This window comes from Octopus bimaculoides, chromosome 25, assembly GCF_046866305.1.
Source record: "Octopus bimaculoides isolate indiv1 chromosome 25, ASM4686630v1, whole genome shotgun sequence".
Lineage (NCBI taxonomy): Eukaryota > Metazoa > Mollusca > Cephalopoda > Octopoda > Octopodidae > Octopus > Octopus bimaculoides.
This window is the reverse complement of record NC_142952.1, coordinates 9,040,097-9,053,088: the sequence shown is the minus strand read 5'-3', so window position 1 is coordinate 9,053,088 and position 12,992 is coordinate 9,040,097. Positions and strand designations below refer to the sequence as shown.

At 36.9% G+C, this 12,992-nt stretch overlaps 1 protein-coding gene across 3 annotated transcripts in view; it reads right to left on the bottom strand.

Moving 5' to 3' along the window:
• Positions 1-12,302, bottom strand: part of LOC106870497 (cytochrome c oxidase associated subunit FA4L3) — a 20,861-nt gene extending 8,559 nt beyond the window's left edge. For 2 of the 3 annotated variants that reach the window (XR_016238310.1, XM_014916608.3), the window contains exons 1-2: positions 12,144-12,302; positions 1,091-1,153 (exon numbers count right to left, since the gene is read on the bottom strand). Coding sequence is in view for 2 of the 3 variants with exons in the window: in XM_014916608.3 (XP_014772094.1) it covers positions 1,091-1,153; positions 12,144-12,146 (66 nt within the window). In the remaining variant the exon portion in view is untranslated. Of the gene's footprint in view, positions 1-1,090; positions 1,154-2,320; positions 2,386-12,143 lie in introns of those variants that run through there. The other variant, XM_052976306.2, reaches the window with a different exon arrangement.
• Between the last annotated feature and the right edge of the window lie 690 nt (positions 12,303-12,992).

Below are 12,992 nucleotides of genomic sequence, written 5' to 3'. Positions count from 1 at the left end.
TGTGGCTGTATACATACATACATTATCTATCTATCTATCTATCTATCTATCTGTCTGTCTGTCTGTCTGTCTGTCTATTTATCTATACACACACACACATGTACATATGTAACTGGTACTCCGTCGGTTACGACGACGAGTGTTCCACTTGGTACGATCAACGGAACAGCTTGCCCGTGAAATTAACGGGCAAGTGACTGAGCGCTCTACAGCGCGTATCCTTAACATACTTCCCTGCAGGGTTCAGCGCAATTTTGCCAGTTGAATGTATTGGAGCATCGTGAAATAAGTGTCTGGTACCAGGACAAAGCACGCCACTGGCAATCGAACACACGACCTTACGATCGAGAGCCTAACACCCTAAACACCAAGCACATGCACAGAAACATATATGCACGCACACGTATATATCTAACAAAATGCATGATTTTAATCAACAATATTATTGTCCTGTCCATGTATGAGGAATTAGTTGACAACTGGAAAATGTTCAAGTTCCCGTTATTAAATGACGAACCACGTGATATAAGCATCCCAAAGGTAATGTGCTTCTGTGTTTGTGTGTTTGTGTGTGTGTGTGTGTGTGTGTGCGTCTATGTGTGTGGTATTTTCTCTCTAACATCAAAGTGCGCGAACATCTTTTTTTTAAAGAATAATCAAATCCGTTTAAATATGTAATGATGTTTCATCAGATCGACATATCTCCTTCAATTGTTATATATATATATATATATATATATATAATAACAATAATAATAATAATAATAATATAGTTTTGACCATTTCTTTGTTAGACATTTCTGTACATTTTTTGCAGTACCAAGTCCTCAGAGCGATTTATGCAGTAGTGATACAACTACATTCCTCCCTGTTGCTGCCAAGAGTAGAGGAAAGTAAGATGTCTTGTTCTGCTTTGAAGAATTTCTCTCAGTGGACCTAACAACAACAACAACAACAACAACGACGACGACGACGACGACTGCGACAACTACAGAAAAACAACAACAATTACCATGACAAGATCTGGAAGAATAATTACAGTAAATTCAGCAACAACAACAACAACAACAATATTAACAAAACAACTTACCTCAGGGAAGCGTTTAAAGGTGCGTAGACCGAATCCAAAGCTTTTCATTGTTGCAAATGACGGCTAATAAACAAACAAATAAATAAACAAATAAGTAAATAAATATACAAGTATATATATGTGTGTGTGTTTTGTGTGTGGATGAACAAAAAACAAGGGAAAAACAAAACGAGAGGGACAAATTTTAATAAAGTTGTTACTGATATAACGCTTGAAAGGAAGGGAAAAAATGTATAAATGTATAAATGCACACGCGCACACACACACACACACACACACAGACACACAGACACACACACACACACACACACACACGCACACACACACACATTATTCTTAAGAATATTATTGACAGCGACTTCGAAGTTTCGGCTAGTTAAGCCATCGATAGAAAAATGTTCCAACTATCTGAAAACTTTGGGGTCATTGGTCAATAAATATTAATATTCTTGTTTAAGAATAATAAATTTGTATTCTTGAAAAGTACAGATTAATGTAAAAAATATGTTTTTATTGTAACTGAACGGAATAACAAACACACACACACACACACACACACACATATATATAGTGTAGCGAGAGAGGGAGAGAGAGAGGAGAAATAGAGGGAGAGAGAGGGTGAGAGATAGGTGATCACAAAATCAGCTTGAAAAGATCATATATATATTTGTATTCACATACACACACGCATGCGTACAAATTCAAACAGACAAACACACACACATTGATTTCCTACTTCGACACAAAGACAGACATTTGTAAGAGTGTGAGAGTGACATAATCGATTATATCGAATTCAATATTTGAGTGATACTTATTATATTTGACACGGAACGGCGAGAAAGTAAAGTTGACCTCGGCAGAATTTGAAATTAGTAAAGTAACAATTAAAAAGAAGGATAAAAAAATTGGCAAAAGATTTTTTTGTCCGTCAACACTATCGATTTTGACCAGCCGGACCTCACATCGTAACATGTGAAGATTTTCACTACATAAAATACTTGCTGGACTTTAGTGAGAATAACAAAGAAACGATTTTGTTTTTAACATCACAACATACACTCATGGCGTTCGAAACTACGCTATTTCACAAATAGGAGATTTAATACTATTGGTGGTATTTTCATCTCATGAAATCCTACCCTTCGCCAACCATAACCTGCATTATGTACATGTAGTTTAGCCATTGTTCGATGGTCTATTGAATAAAATATATTAATGCTGTCTTACCTTTTAATATAATCAGCTTGATAGTTTAAAATTGGGGAAAAAAATAAAGTATCGTAGAGTTGCTTAGCAACATTTATATAACAAAATGGTTACACGATTTGATTATCTATCTATCTATCTATCTATCTATCTATCTATCTATCTTCACACACACATACACATGTGTATATCTATATGTGTGTGTAATATGCGTGTGCATTACATATATGTGTATATGTGTATATGTATATATATGCATGCACGCGCATATGTAGCTAGCTATATGTACGTATATGTGTGTGCGAACGTATATGTGTGTGTGTGTGTGTGTGTGTGTGTGTGTGTGCTTTTGCGCGCGCACGTGTTTAGAAACTCAGAGAGACGCGTTTCAGAGACGCACACGCTCACCTCGAGGTTCTTTTCTTAAAAGAATAGTCGACCAGCTAATCACTTTAATTAGTTAACTTTTCTGAAGCGCGTATAAAAATAATTAATTAGAAATACATATGTATTGAGGAAACTACAGGATTATCTCAATCACTAATATTATTGTAATGATTTCACCAAGCAGATATGGGAGACAACTGCACACATGTTTTGATCTATTTTTAACTAAATCTCTTCAGCGGAGTAATGACTTTGTTTTTACACAAGTGTAGATGAGAGAATTTACTAGATAGATATATCAGATTAATGTACATCATCGTAAGTTGGTAGGAGGGAAAAATTAGCATGGTTAAAACTCACGCAGAAAATCACTGAAATAAATAACGTGGAGTAATAAAGTCCAACGATAATATATATATATATATATATATATATATATATATATATATATATATATATATATATGTGTGTGTGTAAGTGTATGTGTGTGTGTAGAATGTATGTACATATATGTACTTGCTAATGTATACGTACATATACGTATATAAACCTACCTACCTACCTACATACATACATACATACATACATACATACATATATACACAGAAATATTGTTTTCAAATTTTGGTACAAGGCCAGCAGTTTTGAGGATGGGGTAAGACAATTGCATCGACCCCAGTGCTCGACTGGTACTTATTGTACCCACCCTGAATGGATGAAATGCATAAGTGGACCCCAACAGAATTTGAACTCAGAACGTAAAGGTACACGAAATGCCACTAAGCATCTCACCCAGGATGATAACGACTCTTCTAGCTCGTTGCCTTCATGGACAGAAATATTGAGAAGGAAATGGTTAACAGTGACTTTATGTGTCAAAGGTAACTAAACTTGAACGTCGAAGTCACTGTCAGTCTTCTCTATGTAAAAAAAAGTAATACTCTATTTATATTCATCTAGAAATCTCTCAATTCATTTAAGTTTTTTTTTACATTTATAATGATTATGGTATTCAGCTCACAAGCGTAACGTCGTGGTTTCAATACCGAGACTGGGTAGTGCGTAGTATCTTTGAACAAGTTATTTCATTTCACATTGCTCCCGTCTCATTCTAATATTATTGAGGCATACGTTATATATTTCCTAAAAAAGTTGAGAAATGGCGGCGAATGATAGAGAATACAGACGACCGGAAGTTTCGCAGAATTCTGTCTGTTACGTCACTTCCGCTCTAGTTCAAGTTTAATGAGAGCCGAAATATCCCATAGTAATTGATAAAATAAGTAACAGTAACATAGTAGGATCAATTCTAGCGATGGTTGAAAGTTTTATTTGTCGCTTTTTAACTCCAGGTCAACTTGCAGCTTACAGCCTTAAGATCGTCTCAAACATTCTAACAGTGAATCCAGAGGGATTACATCACAACATTGCTTTATCCACTGTATTCTTCCCTTCTCAAACTGATCGACAAGATCCATAATCACTGGCGATCAAGCTGTGACCATCACGTTTTATCTTCTAATTCATATCTGAGGTTATATTATTCCGATGTATTCATCTATATTAAGACGACAGTGTTGGATTTGAGGGAAATTTGATTGTTGTTTCCTTCAAGTTCGAGCAACCACGCGCGCACAGTTTCGTTCGGTAGCTTATTCGCTCCTCCCCGGTGGGGCGCAGCCAACCTTAAATTATTTACGATAGCTCAAGGAGGCGGGTCAATGTGCTGGGATCCCAAAGCCTTTTCGCTGACAGGTGTAGATTGTATGGAGGATAACCAGCTGGAGGTTTTGTAGGTTGAAGTAAAATACTAATGAGAACATGACAGGGCTGAAGCCCCTGTTTTAGGGTAGACATACATACATACATACATACATACATACTTACATAGATGCATACATGCATTCATACATACACATACATACATACATATATACATACATACACATACATACGTACATACTCACATATATACATATACACATACGTACATATATACATGCATATATATATATAGATACACGTACATACATACATACATACCCGCGGAGACAAGTACATGCACACGTATAAACATATATATGTGTATATACATATATAATATATACATACATTACATATGCACATAGATATAATATATACATTTATACATATATATGTATAGACTTTCCGTATTCCCGAGCGTCATACTAATATATCCTTTTGTTATTTACACCACCTGTCCTCGTCTGTTGTTATTATTTGTATATTCTCCCATATATATATATATATATATACATATATAATATATACAGACATATATATATATACATACATGCATTCATACATACATTCATAATACATACATACATACATACACATACATACATACATACATACATACATACGTACACACACACAAACACACGTACCCACAATATTCACACTCGTTTGTATTCTACTTCCGGGTGTTATTTTCAGCTGCTGGCCGTGACCGGTAAATATACCAGCTTTTACTTTATTCTCTTTGTGTGTACATACATGCGTCCATGTGTGTGTGTGTGTGTGTGTGTGTGTGTGTGCATATATATATATATATGTGTTTGTGTGTGTGCATATATATATGTGTTTGTGTGTGTGTGAGAGATAGCTTGTGCAATATATACATATATATATATATATATATTTTAAGAGAGAGAGCGAGAGAGCAAAAGCGACAGAGAGAGAGAGAGAGAGAGAGAAAGAAGGAAAGAAAGACGGTAACGATGACGAATCAGAAACCCAATTATGTCCAAGCCTCAACTCTTTATCTTTCTAACAGATCCGGTAGCTTATCGCTGTTGTTATTTAACCCTAGGCCGATTGACTCACCTCTGAACCTGCTATACACCTGATCGTGTCAGTCTAAAAATAAACGTACACGTTCGGTCGAAAGTTTAATTGCAATTCACACACACACACACACACACACACACACACACACACATGTATATACATACATATACGCATATATGTACACACACACATATATACGTACCCATATATATATATATATATATATATATATATATATATATATATATACACATATACATATATATATACACATATACATGTGTACATATATACATGCATATACATCTATACACACACACGTACCTGCATGCATATATACACACTGGCACAGACATGGCTGTGTGGTTAGGAAGCTTGTCTTGCAGCCACGTCGTTTTGAGTTCAGTCCCACTCCGCGACACCTTGGGTTTTCCACTGCAGCCTCGGGTCGATCAATGTCTTGTGAGTGAATTTGTTAGGCGGAAACTGCGTGGGAGCTCGTCGCACACACACACACACACACACACACACACACACACACACACACACACACACACACACACACACACACACACGCACGTGTATATATGTACGCATATGTATGTTGTGTGTGAGCATGTGTTTGGTTGTGTCCTACCATCGCTTGAAAACCGATATTCATTTATTTACGTCCCCGTAAATTAGCGGTTCGGCAATAGAGACCAATAGAAGGGGAAATTAATACAAAACGAAAACGTTAGTGCATAGGTTAATTTGTTTGACTAAACCCTTCAAGACGGTGCCCCAGCACGGCCAGAACCTAATAACTAACAAATAAAACCTAAAATATACTTCCTATTTGTTTTCTTTAAAAACACATTACGGCTGCATTTGAAAGATTTGTTTGCTTATTTTTAGCATGTCGGGCGTTGTCTATTTACAGAACTTGTTGATCGGCCAATCGTTTCTGAGTCAAGATCCGTTTCTGTCAAATAATGGTTATTATTGTTGTTCTTTAACCCTAGGTCTTCTCTAATGAAGTTTGTTGGCACTCCGTCGGTTACGACGACGAGGGCTCCAGTTGATCCGATCAACGAAACAGCCTGCTCGTGAAATTAACGTGCAAGTGACTGAGCACTCCACAGACACGTGTACCCTTAACGTAGTTCTCAGGGGAGATTCAGCGTGACACAGAGTGTAACAAGGCTGACCCTTTGAAATACAGATACAACAGAAATAGGAAGAAAGAGTGAAAGAAAGTTGTGGTGAAAGAGTACAGCAGGGTTCTGCGTAACTGGTACTTATTTAATCGACCCCGAAAGGATGAAAGGCAAAGTCGACCTCGGCGGAATTTGAACTCAGAACGTAGCGGCAGAGGATATACCGCTAAGCATTTCACTCGGCGTGCTAACGATTCTGCTAGCTCGCTGGATAATAAGGAAAATAAAAATTATGATGGTGATGGTAGTAGGAGTAGTGGTGGTGGTGGTGTGGCTAACTAGGATCCAGTCAGATGTAAGATGCAATTAGATTTAAAGGAATCAGTGACCTTGACACGGACAGTGAAAGTCAATGGTGAAGGTCAAATGGGCAGTGTTGAGTGAGCATCATGTCTGACGTTGTGGATTAGCACTTAAGGAAACGGAATCGGATACAGAAGAAAGAAAACCACTTTGAAGAAAAGAACTGATTGTGGATTGAGGATATCCTGAAAATCTGGTTAAGACCAATAAGAAGAAAGGAGTATAGCGAAGAGGTTGAATGAGGGCTTCCTTAACAAATAAAGAAACATAAATACAAATAAACAACTAAAAATATTTTTTCTTTTATCTTTTACTTGTTTCAGTCATTGGACTGCGGCCATGATGGAGCATCACCTTGAAGGGTTTTACTCGAACAAATAGATCTCAGCCGGTACTTTTCTTTCTCTTAAGTCTGGTACTTATCTTATTGGACTGTTTTGCCGAACCGCTAAGTTACGGAGGCACAAACAAAACAACACCGGTTTTAAAATGGTGGGTGACATACACAAGCACAAAGACACACAACCACACACACACACACACACACACACACACACACACACACACACAGACACAGACACACAGACACAGACACACAGACACAGACACACACACACAGACACACACATAATAGGATTCCACGCTGTTTTCGTCTCACCTGTTCACCAGATATCGACCCGTCCCTCGTTAAATGTGAGACCTGTTTTCCCTGCCTGATGTCAGCCTGTTCTCCCCTAGACATCATCATGTTCCCCACTAGATGTCAACTTGTCCCGTGCTATATGTCAAACTGTTACATGATGGATGTCAACTTGTTCCCTGTCGGATGTCAAACTGTCGTCTGCCGGATGTCAGTCTGTCATCCGTTAAACGTTAACCTGTTCCCCACCGCATGTCAAACTTTTCCACCCTCAGATGTCAATGTTTCCCGCTAGATATGAAATTAACACCTGCTAGGTGTCAAACTGTTCGCCGCTAGTTGTCAAACCGTCACTTGCCAGATGTCAACCTATACACATTAAATGTCAACCTGTCCCTCATTCTATGTCAATCTGAGAGAGGGAGAGTGAAAGAGAAAGAGAGAGAGAGAGAGAGAGAGAAAAAGAGTGTTGAAGAAAAATGATCCAGTGCGTGACTGGTATCATCTTATTTATCGACGGCCCAAATGGATGAAAGGCTGAGTCGACCTCGGTGAGGTTAGAACTCAAGGACCATGGAGCTGGAACAAAGACCACGACACAAGACATTCTACGGGGAACTCTGAAAATTCTGCCATTTCACCGTGACAGAAAGGTGTGAGATTTGAGTCTGAAAGGACAGTGATTTGGCTGTTATTTCTAGCATATCACGCAATTATGCAGTGATTCCTTTTGTTACTACGTGTGTTTGTGTGTGCACGTGTGTGCGTATGTGTGTGACAATAGTAGTAGACGAAAAAGAAGTAGTGGTAATAGTAACTGCAACGGTACTAGGACAAAATTCCTCCGAGGACAAAATCTCTCCGAGGACCAAATCCCCGCTGGACAAAATCCCCCTCCCCCACCAGACAAAATCCCCCGGGGTCTTGTTTTTTTTTTTTACGATAAAAATATTTTAGGAAAGTGAAATTTTATAAAAAAGATTAAAGATATTTATTAGTTGATATTTTTGTTTAAAATTTGTCCGGTTGGATTTTGTCCTCGGTGGCGGTAGGGTGTGATTTTGTCTTGATACTAACATCAACAGCTTATTGCCTGATGTATTTTAGCCAGGCACTTCCCTGCCCTTCCTTAATGATATTTGAGAAAGGAGATTTTGCTGTTATTTCTAGCAACTCGAGCGACATTATATAGGCTCCCTTCCCCACTACCCCTGGTTCGTATCAAATATCTTTTTTTTTTTTCTCTCTGAAACAGAAAATCCAGAATTCATAAATAGACACCCAACTATCCACCTACTAGAATTTTTAAAGATAGATTTTTATTACTTATTTTCTTTCTTGGTGACCGACTTGTAGAATCGTTAGAGCTTCAGAAAAAACAAAAAAAAAACGAAATATAAAAAAAGTCGTGCAGTTTTATTCCAGCATTTTACGTTCTGAGTTCAAATCCTGCCGAGGCCAGTCTTTATTTTATTCTTTCGGGGCCGAAAAATATATAAAGTACCAATGAAGTACTGGGGTAGATGATCTCGACTAACACCCTCCCCTCACAATTCTTGACCTTGGCCTTCATTTAGAATCTATTTTTTTATTTTTATTTTTTTCCCTTATGGGTTCTTACTCTGCTTCATATTGATTTCAAATTTTGGCACAAGGCCAACAAGTTCGGAGGAGGGGCTAAGTGGATAGCATCAATCCCAGTGCTCAAATGGTACTCTTTTTATCGAACCCGAAAGGATCAAAGGCAAAGTCGACTTTGGTGGAATTTGAACTCAGAACGTGGAGACAGACGAAATGTCGCTAAGCGTTTTGCCCGTTGTCCTAACAATTCTCCAGCTCGCCGCCCTTACTTTGTTTCGTATTCTTACTTCGAATCCAGTGAATAGAAACATCGCTTTTCATTGTTTTAGGGAAGAAGGGTGGATTCGCGACCAAAAAAGGTGTGTGTGTGTGGGGGGGGGGGGAGAGACATCGAGTGCGGTTTAATAAAATAGATCTCAGTCGTATTTGAGGATGAATGTTCAATTGTTTGATCGACTGAGTCACCTACTAATTGAATTATTGTATAAGTGGCTGAATATTCCACAGACGTAGAGTGTAGCCGTAACGTAATCTTCAATCCGAATGAGTGTGACATAATGTGTGTCACAAGGTTGAATGGGTAAATTACGGGTACAATCCTCCCGTGGAGCTTCTGTATAGTATCTATCTACTCATTCAGTTTCACCCACGAAGTTTGGTTCGTCTCGTGGCTATGGAAAAAAAAAAAACACCTACCCAGCATGCCGTGCATTAGGATCGATTGAACCCGGTCTCTTGTGATTGCGAAGCGAACTTTTTAAACTTTTGGCCATGCCTTGGCCACATTTCCACCATAATACATTCCCCACACATATACACCCTCAAAATTTACAACTTTGGCCCTATATTGAAAATCGTTAACTTTATTAAATCCCGTTAGCGAAATCAACCAATCAAACAATCGAAAGAGGTGGGTGAACGAAATACTTTGTTGTATTTAGTAGCGTCTTTTTACCATCCAAGTTCAAATCGCGCCGTCTTGGACTTTGCGGATCGACGTCGAATTTACATTTTCATTTTTCCGAGATCGATTAATAAAAGTACCAGTCGAGTAGTGAGGTCGATATAATCGAATGGCATCCCACCAAAATATCTGCTCTTGAGTTTAGATCCAGGACCTGCGGAGTTTCTTGATTGGCCTTTGTTGGTGGCCCTATTCTACCAGGAGGTTAGGTCTGTATTATTTATTATTTATAAACTATACGTTTTCTTAATAAATAATAAAATAATAAAATATTATTATTATTATTATTATGTGAGTTCAAATTATTATTTTAATATTTATTATTATTATTTTAATATTTATTACTTTGTATTTTTATTATAGGTCTTTTTAGTGTATTTACTTATTAAATTTTTCTATATGTGACTGTGGATTTTCATGGAAGAATTCAAGAATTGTGGGTTTTTTTCTCTAAATTATATATTTATATATTATATATTGTGAAATTTAATTTAATTTTAATAAATTAAATTAAATTGAATTTTTACCTGTAAATTTGGATTTTTATCCCTAATATTATTATCATAATTATGCATATATATATATATATATATATATATATATTATTTTGTTTAAAAGAGTTCCAACACTGTCTGTTTTTTATGTTTTATTTATATTCCTGCAGAACCAATGTGGGGTATAGAATATGGAATATACAATATATAATATAATATACAATATATAATATTAAATAAAATAAAATAAAAATTGATGGCACCATGAAAGAAAGTATTGAATGTAGATGAAATATTGAGTGTTCAATATAAAGGATCAAATATATAAATATATAAATATAAATATATAAAGGCGACTCGAGTTTCAGGGCTATTTCCCTTCGTCATGGCCGGTATGACAGACTTTCTGTCATACCGGCCATGACGAAGGGAACTAGCGCTGAAACTCGAGTCACCTTTATATATTTATATATTTGATCCTTTATATTGAACACTCAATATTTCATCTACATTCAATACTTTCTTTCATGGTGCCATCCATTTTTATTTTATTTTATTTTATATTATATATTGTATATTATATTATATATTCCATATTCTATACCCCACATTGGTTCTGCAGGAATATAAATAAAACATAAAAAACACACAGTGTTGGAACTCTTTTAAACAAAATAATATATTCCTCTATACACAACCGTACAAAAAACCCACCTTTTTTGTATTTATTTTTACTCGCATATATATATATATATATATATATATATATATATATAGCATACAATACAAGAAAGAAGGGAAGCGTACATAGTATACAACAGTAAAAGGAAAAAAGACGAGAAAAATAGATGATAGTGATATGGTCCTCTTGATGCAGAAGGACCTTTAGGGATAATCGAGGCACCCAACCGTACAAGAACTCCCTAAACACCAAGGGCAAGTGACTTCTCCAATTCTTAATAATAATAATGATAATAATAATAATGATCCTTTCTACTGGAAGTACAAGGCCTCAGGTTTGGGGAAAGGGATTAAGTCAATCACATCGACTCCAGTGCATGACTGGTACTTATTTAATCGACCCCGAAAGGATGAGAGGCAAAGTCGACCCCGGCGGAATTTGAACTCACATAATAAAAATAATAATAATAATAATAATAATAATGTTTCAAGTTTTGGCACAGGGACTGCAGATTTAAAAAGAAAAAGGCGCAAAGCGATTAAATTGACCCCAGTACTTGACTGGTACTTTATTTTTTTTCGATCCCTGCAAAGTTCGACTTTTACACGATTTGGAACCCGAACGTAAGAAAAGAAAAATCAATGACAGAGGAAAAGAAAAAAAAGGAAATAATAAAAAAAAGTAAATGACATGTAAATGTAAGGGTGAGTGGGGTTGAGAAGCGAGATCCAGAGACTGGGAGAAGAAACAGTGTTCAAAGAAAATTCGTCTGGTACTCACCATTGTTCTTCGCTTTACAGTAGGAACTATACGAGACTGGAGGCTCTTCAAACGAATAACGAAAGCTAAATGATTTAGTTTGAACAAACTGAACTCAGCTACTGCTGATAACTGCTGCTGGTGCTGTTGTAATTGTTCCTGCTACTGCTGCTGTTGCCGTTGTTGTTACGAATGTTGTTATAAAATCCACAGCTGATGCTACTACAATATAGCTTTTTACTTCCTTGTCATTAAATGTTATTAGTTTTATGTTGATTTAGAATGTTAAAAGCTCCGCCGGAGAAAAATGCATTGATTCCAAATGTAAAACTATGGGTCACGAATATATTTCGCGCGTGCGTGGGAAGGAGAAGGCAATTGATTGTATCAGCGCCCAACAGTTGGTTGGTAAATTTTTTATCGGCCTTCCGTCCCTACCTGGAGGGAATGAAAGGCGTGATTTGAACTCGGAGCGTAAAGAAAACCGTAATTCATTTTGTCCGGCACGAAGACGAGTTTGCCAGTCCACCCGCCTTTCTTGAGTTCGAATACTGTGAAACGTACGATCGATTATCGATTAAGTAGACCCCCCGTATATTACTGATACACATACCCCCGCGTTACGGAAGCCCACACCCTCGCCTTGCGAGGACATGAGTTATCACGTTACGCAACGGGTTGCCCCGAAAAGTGAAATGACATGTAAATATAAGGGTGAGTGGGGTCGGAATATCTGTAATAAGGAATATCTGTATTTCCGTAACGCGAAGAATTCTATTCTTCCCATCCCTATTCATCAAAGTAAGGAGAGTAAATAAAGAGCTGAAAGGAGACATTAACTTGGACATCATTTGGGGTCAGAACTAGATA